The 16,273-nt window shown below is 39.3% G+C and overlaps 1 protein-coding gene across 1 annotated transcript in view; it reads left to right on the plus strand.

The window, feature by feature from the left end:
* CUL5 (cullin 5) overlaps nt 1–11,598 on the plus strand; it is a 33,574-nt gene extending 21,976 nt beyond the window's left edge. The window contains exons 12-19 of the mRNA XM_059817504.1: nt 1,729–1,861; nt 2,393–2,524; nt 3,174–3,297; nt 4,042–4,217; nt 4,334–4,495; nt 5,199–5,317; nt 6,629–6,752; nt 7,937–11,598. Of these exons, the coding sequence (XP_059673487.1) occupies nt 1,729–1,861; nt 2,393–2,524; nt 3,174–3,297; nt 4,042–4,217; nt 4,334–4,495; nt 5,199–5,317; nt 6,629–6,752; nt 7,937–8,131 (1,165 nt within the window). The 3' untranslated portion in view covers nt 8,132–11,598. The remainder of the gene's footprint in view (nt 1–1,728; nt 1,862–2,392; nt 2,525–3,173; nt 3,298–4,041; nt 4,218–4,333; nt 4,496–5,198; nt 5,318–6,628; nt 6,753–7,936) is intronic.
* The last annotated feature ends 4,675 nt before the right edge of the window (nt 11,599–16,273 follow it).

The following is a 16,273-nucleotide window of genomic DNA, read 5'->3' on the forward strand; positions in this document are numbered from 1 at the left end:
TGCAGGATTAACCAGGTTAGTTTAAACAACTTCCAGTAGATAAGCAGACCTGTGTGACTCAAGAAGAAAAACCATGCTTACAGTAGCCACTCTGCTAACTCAGCCAAGGGAAGGTAGCAGTCAGTTAATTGATGGTTAACATTTAACATGTGATGTGCCACTCAAGTAGGAATCTGTATATATTTAGATGTTTGGGATTGCTTATATATAGTTTGTAGTCTGATTTACTGTGGAAATAAAACTTATGTAGCTGGGCTGCCAGCTTCCCTTTCCAATTACTTCTAGTTAGGGGTGGATGGGTATAACTATCTGTTCGGCATTCTGGTTTTTACTCTGTGTTTGGTTTTGCACGAATGGTAAGCCTGGACAGGGATTAGCCTTGCTGGTTTTATGTTATTGGAGGAACACCTTCACAAAAGACTGGATCCCTGCTTTCTGCACTTTGTATAGATGTAGGCAAGGTAGAGGAATTTTTCAGGTCTCTAATGTTTTCATTTCCCCTGGGAGCATCCAGATCAATACCTCATTCAAACTGTGTTCACTCCTAAAGCTAAACCCGCCTAGTGATTCCTTAGAAACCACCATGATGGCGAAGGTCTTCTGTTCAGCATTCTTCTTCCCAAGCTCTTTCAAGTTGTCTACATATGCGGCCTGGTTTAAGTAAAATGAAACTTCATCCTACTTAACTTGTGCCATTAAGTTCAGCCTAAGAATATGGAATTTGGTAATTTTTCATTGCTGTCAGGATCTTGAAGACTCCTGTTCAGAAATACTTGGGAACACATTGATTAAATAAGGGTTCTGTCTTATAATAACCAAGAGACTAGTGATCTGCTTTTACTCCAGATGGTCTTCAGGAGGGTAGAAGACACTAGCCTGCAAGCTGCTTCATGAATTAAAAAGGACAAGTTGTCTGAACAGAGTTTTAGCACTGTCTACACTAGTTGATGAGAGGGTGAGAGAATGAAAAGAACACTGGATTCCTGGGCATCCCCACAGCTTCTTACCTGCTATCTTACTTGCTGCCTTTGTTTTGGGCCCTTGAGACCAGCAATCAAGTTGGTGCCATTTGACTCTAGAAATAGGTTTGGTCCTTGGCACTATTTTATTCACCAGTCTGGACACAGGTTCGGAACGCGACCTTGTGCTTGCATGCCATCTGAAGAACAGCAGTCTGTCTACTGTAGCATCTTCTTGTTCAACTTTAATCTGCTTTTAATTCCAAGCTGTTAGTCCACTGTTTATAACCGTTATAAAATAATTTTACCCTGTTACTATGCAATAGATGAGTCGGGTTTTGCAGTCTGTGAAATGCATTGCAGGAGGCTGTTCTTGAGGTGTGAGTATGCTCTGCATACTGACAAGATGAGTGAAACATTTTGCTGCAGCAGTTGTTAATTCTTTACTGGAATACTTGCTGCCATGCAATATTTAGTTGTTTCAAACTGTAGTTTGAACATAACCCTTCATTGTTAGAGTTCTAAAATTAAAAGCAGTTGGAATGATCAAGCTGTAGAAGCTGTCTGAAAATGCTGGTAGTATTTATTCTTTCAAGAAGAAAAGGGAGTTATCCCTAATTTTTCATTATTTTAACAAGGATATGAATTCACCACCAGGATCCTTGCCGAGAGGATCAGGAAAGAGTGGTCTGTCTTGTTAACAGTGTGACTACTCCAGAATAGCAGGATTCTATATGGTTTGAAGATATGTTGTTGTTCTTTTATTTAGTGTTGGATTGAAAACACAGCCTGAATCCAAATGCCCTGAGCTTCTTGCTAATTACTGTGACATGTTGCTAAGAAAAACACCACTAAGCAAAAAACTAACCTCTGAAGAAATTGAAGCAAAGCTTAAAGAAGTGGTATGTTCTTGCTTTCTACCTCTCGATTATTCTGAAGAATTAATTTGTTTGTTTTATTTCCTTATGTGGGTCGAGGCCTTGATCTTCAAAAAGTTATGCAAGGTGTAGTAATAGGGAAAAGAGTTCATTATGTCATCAAGTGTGTGTGTGTTTAAATCTTGTAAACCATGCAGTGTTTCATGTCTCTGTCAGTTCACAAAATTAGTATGCAAATTAATGCCTATATCAGACTGTAATGTATTACAGTAACTAATGTTAGTCTAGAAAATAATACAGGAGACTTTCACATACCAGTGTCAATGTCTTTTCTCATTTAAGAGAACGTTCTTGGTGGTTGACAAATGAAATTGGAGGTGTGATATTATGAAAGATTCATAGCTGATGCCTGTGATAGTATTAACACAGATGCTCTTAAGGCAATGTCAAGTAGCCTCTTTCTACTTCATAGTGTACAGTGGCATTAGATCAGCATTCAAAGACTTGTCTGATTGACAATGCAAATAAAAATATTAAAATCTACTTTTTTGACAGCTTTTGGTACTTAAATATGTACAGAATAAAGATGTTTTCATGCGATATCACAAAGCTCACTTAACAAGACGCCTGATATTAGATATATCAGCTGATAGTGAAATTGAGGAGAATATGGTGGAATGGCTCAGAGTAAGTAGCCTGACATCTTTCTTTCTTTGGTTGTGCCTCTTGCTTGTGGTATTAATTCCCAGTCTTGAACTTAGATATCCTTCTTGCTTGGGTGAGTTCTATCTTAAATTGCAGGCCACTCAGGACATCTTCTGTTTCATTGTAATACTTTGTGAAAGTGACACAGTTTAGCTCTTTTCTAAGAGAAATGTTGGTCCTAATAGTGGTAGAGATAGATTTTGAAATATTTCACATATGATTATCTGAAGGTTTCATATATTCCATATGCAAATAGCAAAAAGCAGTGTCCTTGTTGTTTAGGTATGTAAATAATTTGAGATGTGTTCTAATTGTGAAATTTTATGTAGATTAGAATATTATTTGCATGCCTTAAGCATTCCTTCAAATCTCAGAATTCACTGATTCCTTAATGCATGCATGTGCTCTTCAGCACTTGGATTTCTTTAAAAGAATCATCATATGCCCTTAAGGGGTAACTACTTACGATCCATGCAAAAAAACTTCGTCTTGCATTGCAGGTTAACTGTTACTGTAAAGTGATGATACCTGTGTATTTTAATGCTTTTCATTTTTTTGAGTTTCTTTTAAAAATAAAGCTTTTTTTTATAGTTGTCTGTGTCATCGTTTAGTGTTCTGTTTATTTATACAGGAGGTAGGAATGCCAGCAGACTATGTAAACAAGCTGGCTAGAATGTTCCAGGATATCAAAGTGTCTGAAGACTTGAACCAGGCCTTCAAAGAAATGCACAAAAACAATAAACTTGCTTTACCAGGTATTCTTTTCAAATGATTTGCTATTTTTAATTTCTCTTAGTGAAAAATAATTCTGTTGAATCTTGAGTTAAAAACTGTATCAACTACAGGTTGAACATAGTCTTCAGGGCATTGTTACCCGTAGATTGGAAGTATGTGTAGACTCTGCTTTCTCTTACAGTTGATAATGGAGCCATTTCATTCTGTAAGTTATTGTGGGTTTTCATTATGAGCAATCTTGTAGATACAGACCCCCTACTCTTGCAGTTAAATTCCAAGCAGGGGCTTGAATTGGTATCAACCAGGTGAATGCCTGAACAACCCCCTTCTTTTATGCCTCTTCATGAGTGCTTCATGCTGTGCTCCTCCTTTACCTGCCAGCAGGAGAGCTGGGTGCACGCTATGAAGAGCTCAAATCATGTTTCTGAGATTAAATTTCACTGATGAGAGAGACTGAGGAACATCCACTTTTGGACCTGCTATTGCTGAAAACCCTTGAGTAGTGCTTACAAGCATCAACTGTAAAGCTGCATCAGGGCTTAAGGAGCTCTGCAGAGGCAAACCAAAAAACCAGAGGTTTCAATTAGTGTTCCTGTCAGAAAGCCAGTGGTGCATAGAGTACTTTAATGTTTAAATAGGTAGACACCCTGCTACTTTCTGAAAATTCAGTCCTTCATAATTGTATTTTAAGTAGAAAAAAAAATGCATTTTGTTTTTCTATCTGTTATAACTGGAGATTCATATAAACCAATATTGTCTTACAGCTGATTCTGTGAATATTAAAATTTTAAATGCTGGCGCCTGGTCCCGAAGTTCTGAAAAAGTGTTTGTCTCGCTGCCCACGGAATTAGAAGATCTCATCCCAGAAGTTGAAGAATTTTATAAAAAGAATCACAGTGGTAGAAAACTGCACTGGCACCACCTCATGTCCAATGGAATTGTAAGTGTATAGTTTTCGGTGCATCAATCTCAATGATTGTACTTTCTGTGTATTTGTAATAGTAACAAAGCTTGTGATCCAGAAGCTTATAAGTAAAAGTGTCATTCTATTCACAGATAACATTTAAGAATGAGGTTGGCCAGTATGACTTGGAGGTGACAACATTTCAGCTGGCTGTGCTGTTTGCGTGGAACCAAAGACCCAGAGAGAAGATCAGCTTTGAAAATCTTAAACTGGCAACTGAACTCCCTGATGCAGAACTTAGGAGGACTTTATGGGTATTTCCCTTTCTCTTGAAACAGATTTCTTCTTGATTTTTGTACTCTGAAATACTGGATTAGTATTTTTAAAGCACTGTCAGATAACACTTTGAAACTGAAATGTGAACGCCTTTCTTGCTAATTAATCAGTTGCAATGCTGGCTCTTGCACCACTGTTGAGAACACACAGCCTTTACATTAACACGTTCTCTCTACCCAATGTTATCTAACTTAAGCTTTTGGAAACAGCAATATCTTTTTGACCATATACTGCCTAAAGCACACAGTTAGGATTCTGGTTTTTGGAGTGTGACTGGTCTAATTCCAGGAAATCAGTGGCACCTGGTAATTATATGTTGCTTAAAAATAACTTCAGTGTTTGCTCTATGAGACTTCTAATTATTTAGTTCAAGAATAAAGAGAGAAATCACATAAATCAGACTTAACACCACTTCTGTAGCCGTGAGTTCATGCATTTTACTTCTTTGTATAATTTTACTTACGCTAACCCATTTCAGAAGGAGATTTGGAAAACTGTGTCCCCTCTCTGGTTTTGTTAGTATCTTCGTGTTGCCCTCTAGCAGCTTCAAACAAGGCTACATGGTTCCCTCACTGCAGTCTGCACAGCAGTGAATTATGTTCTTAAAAAGTAATTGTTTTAATTTAGAAAGTCTGGTGTTTTATTTTCATTCTTCCCCCCCTCCCCTCCTTTTCTCTGTAGTCTCTTGTAGCATTTCCAAAGCTGAAACGTCAGGTTTTATTGTATGAACCTCAAGTCAATTCACCCAAAGACTTTACAGAAGGAACCCTCTTCTCGGTGAACCAGGAGTTCAGTTTAATGTAAGATGATGTTTGAAAAGTAAAATAATGTACTATTTTATAATTAAAGGAATTCACTTTAAGTTAACCTTCATCCTTGAAAGTTGACACATGCTTTGCTGCGCTATCCTCACTTAGTTTTGGCGATAGTCATGCTTTAAGTAGGTGGTTGGACTAGGTGACCTCCAGCAGCCCCTTCAGACAAATGTTTCTATGATTCTGATTTCTGTGAAATTAAATGTCTTAAACACCTAGGGATGAGGTGCAAAATTGGAGGCGTTGCTATCTTCCTTTTACTAATGAGCCCATGAAATTTCGTATAGCAAGAACAGCATGTAAGCAGAGCACTAGTGCTATATTGATTATTACACACACACAGAGTTTCAAAAGCAGAGTGATAAGTTAAAAAAGGAGGTGAAACTGCTTAATAATATGGTATGCCATCAAAAGCTGGGCTTTTTGGTGTGACTTTCACCAGAGAGGAGTGTCTCTATTTCAGTGAGAATTGCAGTGCTCTTTTACTAGTACTTTGAAATCCTTCAGAGCATGAGATAGTATAGAGAGTATCTAAATGGTATATACTACATTTAGCATGTTTTACTTTGCTTTTTGCCTCTCTTATTATCAATGAGTATGATTAGAACTGGCTTCTTGCTAGTAACCTCAGATTCTGGGCCTCATTCTCCGTAACAGCTGGACATCTGGATCTGTGGAGAGAGAGAGGTGATGGATCTGCTACTCCTGGGGCTTAGCTTCTTGCCCAGGGCCATGATGTTTGTTCCTGTCATCAGGATCATGAGCTTTGGGAAGTGATGAGAGGGCATGGCAGAAGAGACAGGCTGTACAGGAAGTTTGTGGGTGACCACTGAAGAATGCCATCAGCTTTTTGCTATGTTTGTTACAATAGCTGTTATTTGTCCTTTTCTGCTGGACAGACAGTTCTTCTGATGAAAAATGAACTAGTCCTGTTTCCTGAACTTTGTTGTAAAAACTTCCTCTAAAGAACCCTAGGTTTATATAATTAAACTGACATGTATTTCTCTGGAATTTTATTCTTTAAAATAGTACTGGTAACTTTTTGACTTTGGATACTGTCAGTTTCAGCTGATGGATTTTTTTGTAATGCTAGTATGTTCAGGTTTTATTGTGCGGAGACATTGGCAATGAGTGTTGATTTGTCAGCCAGCTATCTCACTGCTGCAATGCTAATAGCCTATAAATATCTGATGTGTGGTGGTATGGTACTCCTTGCTGCTGTAATTTGAGTTTAATTGGAATTCCCTAATTGAAAATTCATTTTGTGCTTATTTTCGAACACTACAACTTTTTCAGAAAAAACGCTAAAGTTCAAAAAAGGGGCAAGATAAATTTGATTGGTCGATTGCAACTTACTACAGAGAGAATGCGGGAAGAGGAAAATGAAGGAATAGTCCAGCTAAGAATATTACGAACCCAGGCAAGTAAACTGCCAGAGGAATATAAAATTACCCTATTTCTTTTGGTGTATTATCACTGCTGCATGCTGTCCACACTCGGATGTTGATGTATGAAATAGGTGCCTTTGGATGCCATTGGAACTTGGTTTTGCTATTTGGCTTAGATCCTTTGTGAATACCGGATTTTGCATGTGTGTTTGTGCACTTTTAGTTATCAGCCTCCTGTTCTGATGTACCAAGTCATCACTTTTAAAGAGGACAAAACAGATATTAAGCAAGTGGTGAAGGCATAACTGTGTAGTGGTGGGTGGCAGCAAATGGTGAAGTTGACTGACTTGAGCCACCAACATGAACAAACAGTGTTGTTGATCTTGATCTCTTTGACTACTCTGAAGAGAGGAGAGTAATTTCAGAGATGGGATCACACTTTAGTAGCAGCAGTATGACTTCTTAAGAGGCCTTCTCTGCAGAGGGAAAGTTTGTAAGTACATCTTAGATGTACAGACTGCAGCTTCCTGCTTTGTGGTTGGTTGTCCTTCAGTTAGGTACTCATGTCAGATCTTTTGAGCTGACAGTTCTAAAAAAAAAAAAAAAAAAAAAAAAAAAGGAATTTTTTTGGGCATCAGAGATCATTACCTGCAATGGCATCTCAAAAATCCCATCTTACCTTCAAATTGCAGGTCTCCTCTCTCAGTCAGATTAGATTCCAGGCCATGCACATTGTGAATTGTACCACCTGACTTAACATGTCAGCCATACTTCCAGCATGGTTGTATTTATGAAATGAGAACTCCTTGTAAGTTCCAATTTGACATCAAGCTTGCATTTCATGAGGTATTCACAGGGTATATCACAAGTCGCCCTGGAAATGGCGACTTACGTTCATTCACTCCCTGAGCAGTAGATTTTAGTGAGTAATTCACACTCTAGGTATAAGACTTAACTGTAGATTCTCCTTTGATTGGACTTGTCTTATATCTTTTGCATCTTGCCAGTGCTTTGTTCTTTATCAACTTCTTTGTAAAAGCAATTCAGTTCTACTTAGGCTAAGAAATGCAGCATATATCTAATCTTTGAGGAAAAAAATATAGATTCCTTGCTGTCTTGCCTTACCAGGAGCCCCTTATTAACACTGTGTTCACTTTGTCACTTCACCCAGGCATTTCAAAAAAAATTAATTTTTTTTTCTCTTGTCCCCCACCAGGAGGCTATCATCCAAATAATGAAAATGCGGAAGAAAATTACTAATGCCCAGCTTCAGACTGAACTGGTAGAAATATTGAAAAACATGTTCTTGCCACAAAAGAAAATGATAAAAGAGCAAATTGAATGGCTTATAGAGCACAAGTATATCAGAAGAGATGAGTCGGATATCAACACCTTCATATATATGGCATAATTTGAGGACTCTGCAGGATGTTGAGAACATAAATGGAAGGGTGCTTGGACAGACAGCTGCAACAGTTTGTGCTGCAGAAGGACTTGTTTTGACTTTCGTTATGTATTGAAATCCCTGCCTTACCTTACAGAGGACTATATTTTGCCAGTCTCATTCAGCTAGCATGATGGCATTCCCTTCATGTTGCACACTTTTAACAGCATGCTGTTTTGTGGGAAACTTGCATTCATGAAGAGCCCATTGTGAACTTTTTAAAGTAGATTTGATTTACACCCACCAGGAAGAATACAGGTTTGGGTTTTTAGATGACCAGTACTTGCACAAGGAAAAAATATTCAAATATTCATGCACTGAGGAACTTCTATTAGTTTTGTTTTGGGTTTGGGTTTTTTTTGTTTTGTTTTTTTTAATGCAATTAGGACTAGAAGTAGCACTTTCACTTCTGTGTTTTGGATCAACAGAGTAATGTACTGTCCACCTTTTGATCCTTTTTATGTAATAACATTTGAGAGCCACAAACACATGCATCACAACTGGTATGTATTTGTTACAGTTAAAACCTGTTGGCTAGAGCAGTGCTTCAATCTAGTAACTGGATTTTAATAATTGACACAAGTGACATAAAAGTAATTCCAAGTCATGGGTGATATTTTTCCTTAAGCAAGAGATCATTGTTTTTAAATTGTTTGCTGTAAACAAGTGGATCTACATGATTTGTTACCTTATTTGGACAGATGATTTACTACAATCCTTTTTGAGAAGGTAAAGCTTTCTTGAATGATACTTCACTCTAAAAGCAGTTTCCATGGGTGGGTCTGTTATACCGAACAGAAATATTAAGTGTATTTCCTTGTACATTTAATATTTGTATTCCAAATATTTAAGTATGACTTTATATATCTGAATGCATTAAAGAGTAACTGATGCACAAGTCCCCCAGAAAGAAAGTAACACTTGAAGTTCCCTGTACTAATTCCTCATTGGTAACTTTGTTATCTACATACAAAGTTAAACCAATTGGACTGGTTTGTTGCTTAGAAGTCAACATCTTTATACGAAAAACCAACCCTCTGCTTTTTATTTTGAAACTGGCAGGGTAGGAAATACAATTCTGACGAAAATGGTAAAAAGCTAAGGAACAATACCTTGTTTAGTGTATGCAGAGAGAGTGCCAAATATGCATCAGGAATTTCAACTTTTTAACGTTACCTCTTCTGTTTTCAATCATCTTAAGTAGTCATTTGGCACTGCCTGCCTCTCTGCTACTCTGAAATGTCCCAGCATGTACTGGACTGATAACATGAATCACTGGAGCAGAGTGCCTGTCTTGGGACAAAAGGTAAGTTGCGCTTTACTGAGTTCTGTATGAATATTCTTCTATAAATCGCAAGTGTGCGGATTTTTTTTAATTAACCAGTTCAAGTACAACATCTAAAGGTCTCATCTTCTTTGATGATTGAAAGGGGGGAGAGGATACAATTAACTTCGGTCAAAAAGTAAAACCTTCCAGTAAGTAAGAGGAGAAGTTTTGCTTTCACATGGTTGCAATAAAGTATAAATTAAGAGTGGTTTAAAAGCAAATGGCAAGAATGGCTGTTTGCACCCTTAAACAGGCTGCATGCTCTGTTACTAATGTAAATACTGATGTGACTGCCTGAGAACAGTGTGTACTTGGACATCTATTTGAGTAAGAAATTTTTGGTAGTGAGGGTTTCATGAACAAGAGATGGAGAGAAATCGAGACTTGGCCAATTTCAATTTATTGAAATCCCACAGCTTATGTTGTACGCTTTTATTGATACTCGGAACTAGATGCTGTTTAAAAAATCTTGCATCTTTTATATTGGCCCTGTGGTGTTGCAATTCAGAATCAAAAGCAAGTGGTGCTCTGTGTGGTTAATCAGTAAAACTATTTGAACATTAGAAAACAAAATTCTAATAAAAAACTTTGTGCTGCAAGACTTTCAGTCTTTGTAACTTGGAAGTAATAAATGCTCACTTGGGATAATTGGGGGAAAACATGACAGTCTGAGCACACTCTTTTCAACATAAAAAATTTCAACCCTTAACCAGAGATGAACAGGTGTGAAATTGTCACGCAGAAAGAGCTGCAAAGGGGGTAATGCTGATTTTGAAGCCATTGATGTAGATTTGAGAGAGAAGTTTAGGAGACAGCATCTCAGATGCAACTGTTAGGAAGCTGGAGTGTATGCAGAAAGCAAACAGGTTGCCAAAAGCTAAGGAGCTGCATGTTCCCTCAACTAATAAATGTAAAATAATACAACCTAAATGTTACCTATATATTTCTCAACACCTGGATGCAGAAATATAATCGGTAATGTGCCTATGACATGGTCATTTTTCTTTAAATATATACGGAAATGGATGTCGGGTTTTTTATTAATCTGAGACTCACACCAGCAAATTTGTTCAAGATGCAGAATCACGTTTAGCATCCTTCATCAGGTCACTTTCACCAATATGCACTTAAAACTAGTATCACCTGGGGCACAGGCAGATATCTGGGGTAAACTGTTCTTTTGGGGAGGGTAGAGTTCAGATCTAAATGAAAATGAACTATTCTTCACTTGCAATATGGCAACAACGCACTTTTAAGGCTGCAGTTTTTAGCTATGAATATATATGTCCAAAGACCTAGCTTAAAGAGGTGCTGCATCTGAAAAACATGTTGCCACACACACTGCCACGGTGAATAGCTATGGAATGAAATCTGGTGTAGAAGAGCAGGGGGGAAATCACTCTTAATGGGTTTAATTAAGAAATACTGTTAAATCTTTCTCTGTCCCAACAACTTGATGAGGATCTCAGTTTCAATTCTGAAGTCTTCCATTTTCCTCTTTCCACAGTTGGTGTCCCTAGCTTCTATTTTTACTCATCTATCTTTCATTTGTTGTGACTGTAATGCAATTACATTTCCAAGAGACAATGTGACTTTCCCGTTTTCACCTTTTTAAACTTAATACAGATGTTCTGAATGTTCACATGTTGCATTTATTTGCATTGGGATGCCATTGTCCTGTAAAGTGCAAATTTTAAAAATACAATTGGCAAAAAGATTTGATAGTTTTACAGAAAGATTTGCTATCTTAAACTCAAACTGTTTTCTATTTTCATCTAAATGACTGGGATGCTATCTTTGTAATTCTCTGAGGTCATATTTGTGAAATAAACAATACATGAAAGCTTTCCTGTCATATACACTATATGTAGTCTGGAGTGTTGAGCAAACTTGAGTTCCTGAGTTGTAATATCTATCTACGTATGGTATTTACAATTTTGAATGTGTGCCACTACCAAGATAATAATGCTGTACAATTTTGAATGGTGGTAGTTTCTGTATGGCAGTCCAGCTAAACTATTTTGATGTACTGCTTAATTTTTGAATTTTATTTTTTAAGTTGTATAATTTATTTTCTTGCAAAATAAAAATGTAATATAAAAGACTACTCATTTAGCAAGGTATTTTGGTGTCTTCCCCTGCAAAATTTTTAAGTTGAATTCAGGTGCTGCTCCTGAAAAATACCACTGGGTGAAATTTGCCTGATTCCAAGTCCCAAAGTCTGTTATGATCAGAGTACTGAAAAAAAAAAAAAAAAACCCAAAGGTAAAGACTTCCAGTTCTTTTCTTGTTATGATTTTTCAAGTACTTAAGGTTATACGTAGAGCTATTTAGTCTACCAAATTGTATTTAAAGATGAGCTGTACTCTTTCAATTTAAATTGATCAAAGCCTGCCATGCCAAAAGTGCCTGAGGGTGCCTTTCTGTTTATGGCATTTTTAAAAAGGGTTATGTTTCTGTGTAACTTACTGGGATGCACTTGGATTGCTGAATGTTTTGGTTGATTTGTCTCTGAAATTACTTGTAATGACCGTCACTGAAAATTACTGGTGTGTTGTCACCAGCCTGTTGGGACCTTCAGGTTCCTGATCCTACAGTAAAAAACCAATGATGTGGGAACAGTCGATTGCCTGAAGGAGCGCTTTTACTGTCATGGCTTTTCTTCTCTGATTGTCCTTGCCTTTTAATGTGAATCTCTTTTTACATTTCAACTCTTTTTTTCTTTAAGTGCACCAGCTAACATCAGTCTCTTGTGCTTCCTGGTATATGCAAAGATTAGAACTGTTTGTATGGAATAAATAACTAATTTTGAGTCACTATTCAGTGCGCATGGCAATTTTCAAACTGGCAGTTCTTGCAGGCAGAGCTTTGATAGCATGCTGCCATTATTTCCAAACTTCTTTTCTCTGTTAGGGCAAAGTATATTCTTTCATAACAATGGTTTTCCAGGTAAAGTTGTTCTCTGGAAATAAGCCAGTTATCACAGGAGTTGCTTAGCTGATTCAACTCCTACCAGTTTAAATTGATCACAGTTTAGGTAGAATCATTGATCTAAATATGAAAGGCTTTAGACCTGCTTCATTCTTCTGATAAACTAAGACCTTGGCTTTATTTCTTTCTTTCTTTGCTTTGCGTGTAAACGCCTCTCTCTAGGTGTAGGCATGGTGCCTGCATTTCGTCCTCATTTATTCTAGTGATGGAGATCGACTGTGTAACTTCAGCTGGATCCTGTGCTCCAAGTCGATCTGAAACACCTGTAAGAGAGAACAGTTGGGGGCATGTAGGCTGTTGCTTCTCTCTGCTGATGTGGGGCATGGTCAAAGTGAATCTTACCTCCTGAGCTAAGGAAGAGCAGCACAGTGTGGTTGGTTTTAACAGTCTAAAAGACTGAAAATTAGTGACTTTGAAATTAGTACATTATAATTGTTCTTGGTGAGAAGAAATTCTGAAAGAATTAAAGAAGGGAATGCAGTATGGTTTTCTTTCTGAATGCTTTTCTGGTTTTAAGACCACAGTCCAGTATTATGTATGTACAGCTCGGGATTTCCCATCTATGGCAGTCAGTGATTTCTACTAGTGAAGACATTAAGGAAATCACCACACCTGCATTTTTTTGTAGCAGGCAGTTGGAACTTAGCTCAAGCTGAGGTAAATATGTGGGAGTTATTGCACCAAACAGGTACTCTAGATGTCAGTAAGCCCCCCTGGCCCAGCTGACATTCACCCATTGCTGCTGAAGGAACTGAGGAGTGAAACAGAACTGCTGGCCAAGGTGTGTCGCCTATCACTACAACCAGCTTTGGTGGCAGGGCACTGGTGGGTTGCCAGCAGCTTTTGACTAGGTTCCACAGCAAACGGTATGAAGGAAACCAAATCACGATGGAGCTGGGGAAGCTACGGCTTCAGCTGGGAGAAAAGCATTCAAACGTGGATGTGACTGAGCTTTACGAAAGCAAAAAGGCAAAGAGTTAAGGCAGAACAATTTTCACAGGACCCTGTAGCATCGGCACTAGGGCTACTTGATAAAACCAGCAGAAGATTGGTTTGAAACACTAAAAGAGGACTGGTTCCAGGCGAAGCTGGGGCTGCAGATCACAGGTATTAGCAGGTTCAAAGAGGGTTAGACAAATTCATGGATCACAAGTCCATAAACAGGTAATAAAGGCAAGGATAGACCCTCTAACATCACTAAACAGTGAAGGTGGATGCTGGGGAAGTCTAAAGAAAGCACCCTGGCTCTTCTGCTTAGCCTCAAGCAGTGGTTGTAGGGGGTGCTACTCTGCTGCAGTCCCTGTTGAACTCTCCTTGAAGTCTCTTAAGTATGAATTATCCTGAAAAAATGAATCATCTTGAGGAAAAGGGCTAAAGAGGGAAGGGGAAAATAAATAAAAAAAAAAAAAAAAGTAACAAATTGACTAGAGGAAGCAACAGATGCAGGAGGGGAGGAAGAAGATGCGTGATGATCACAGGACCAAAAATGTAAAACGTACAGGAGCACCCAGCAGAGCACCCTTGTCAGTGTCTGGCATCTCCTGAAGGTATCCGAGCAGCCCCTGGCCCCTGCCTCATGGGAAGGGACGCAGATCCCACAGGCAAAAGGTTTTTTTCCCTTCTCTCCCTCCAGCTTCTTCCTGCTGGTGGTGTGAATGGCCGTTTGGCCAGGGCTAGGAGGCAGCTGGTGAGGGCATCCTGCTGCTGGCGTGGAGTCAGGACGAGGGGAGGGTGTAAATAAGCAGATGTGGGGGAAAGTGCAGCCCAAACTGCCGGGACAGGGACTGCACCATAGTGCATCCCAGGGCACTTGCGTGCACGTGAGGAAAGCCTGGCTGCAATGGATTTCTGGTTTGACCTATTAAAGGTGTTCTTTCTGTATTTTTTTGATATTGCATTGAAGGATTTTTATCCTGAAATACATTTATTAACTCTAGGGAGGAAATGTTTCTTTTTTCTTCAGTTGGCTTCTCTATGCACTGGATTTCTTACACAGCTCCAGACTAACTTTTAAACTAGTGTTATTTCAAAAATATCCGTCATCTTGTTGGAGACTGTAAAACATCTTGTTGGAGTTGTAAAACAATTAAATAGTTTTATTATAGTGCTATGTTGTATCTTCTAAATTCCCATAGAGTTAATATGTTGCTGAAAACTGGTAAATTACCTGATAACCTTGCTTTCCCTTTAGGCCAGGGACATGATGCTCTGTATATTTCTTTCCTATATGGTGCATACATATTTTCAGAGTAAAAATCTTCAGTTCTGCCTGAGTCAATATTTGTCAATTCCCATGTTATCTCTGGTTGGTACCTGAAAACTTTGGTTCTAAATCAAAGGTCTAGACTGGATTGGTCAAACTCTCAAAACATCAGCTACTGACAGTCAAGGAAGCAAAAGAGTACAATAGCTTCCCTCTTCTGTGCCAGTCCTAATCAGCCTCTTACTGTGTGTCTGGAGCATCTTTAGACATATATGGAAAGCGAGAAATATTTTACTTTTGAGAGCAGACAGACAGAAAGTTAAATCCTATCTCAAAGGGAAATGAATGAGATGTACAACAGAAAATGAACTGAAGCCATCTTGATGAATGTTAGGTTTACAATATGAAGAAAAAGTAATAATTTAAAAAAAAACAGTCAAGATAGCAAGTGGATGGTAACAAGTTGTGGAGATACTTTCGCTTTCCAGATGGTATATTGAAAGGATGTCTCTTGGCATTTGTTTCAGTTTGTGGCCCTACGGGAAGGGAAGGAAGGCTGCAAGTCAATGCCTTACCTGGCTTGTAGGCATCAGCTCCAGGGAATGCAGCAGTCAGTCATGGGATATTGTAACAGACAGTATGCGGACTGCTTCAGGAATTAAAAAAGCTGCTGAGGAGAAGTTAAGCAGGACTGATCAGAAACAAATACGGAACTGCTTGTCCTAGACAGTGTGCAGCAGCACAGTCCACAGAGAATGTCACCTTGTCTATTGAGCCTGTTCTTCTGCGATATAAAGCTCAAGACCAGGAAGGACCAGGCTTTTCGTAACCTAGCTCCATACCTGTTGGATAGGCAGAGTGAAAAGAGGCACTGCCAGCCAGCCAGCCAGCCAGCTGTAGGGGTTTAATAGTGGCCTTCATTTAGAAATCTCGATTTGGAGACAGAGAACAGGAGGGGGGAAAGCAAAATTCAGGGAAGACTGCGGAATCAGTGTCCTGAGATCGAGCAGGGGTAGAGCAGGTACCAATCTTTCTGTGCAGGCAGCTGCCGAGATGGTTCTCAGCCAGGTTTGAATTCCGAGGTAACACTTTTAGACGTTTATGCCCAGGGCTAGACAGGAAAGAGTTTAAGGGGAATTAAGTTGCTGGCTTTTGTGAAAGCTGCATGCAGCTACGGCACAAGGGCAGGCCAGACGCAAAGTATCCCAGACTCAGAAATACTCCAGCACCTGCCTCCCCACAGACCTGGTAACTGCGCAGGTGTTTTTCTGGCAGGGGTTCCGCAGGGGACGAACTTCCGTGGCTCGTTTCGGTTTAACACCGAAGAGAGGGTTGGGCGAGGGGCTGGGCCGAGGGTCAGCGGAGCGCAGCCGCAGTGTTGCCGCTTTCCCTGCGGAGGAGAGGAGACAGCCCCGGGAGGTGGCTCACGCCCCGCAGGGAGCTTCCACGCACTCTCCATACCGTTCGTTACTGGTTATTTTTCTACTCCGCACGGAAACCCCCCCGCAGCCCCCTTCCCTCTCCTCAGGGCGGGCTGCGGCGCCCCCGCCTCGCCCGGTCCCCAACCGGCGGCACCGGTGATGAAAGA

This window comes from Gavia stellata, chromosome 1, assembly GCF_030936135.1.
Source record: "Gavia stellata isolate bGavSte3 chromosome 1, bGavSte3.hap2, whole genome shotgun sequence".
In the NCBI taxonomy this organism is placed as follows: Eukaryota; Metazoa; Chordata; class Aves; order Gaviiformes; family Gaviidae; genus Gavia; species Gavia stellata.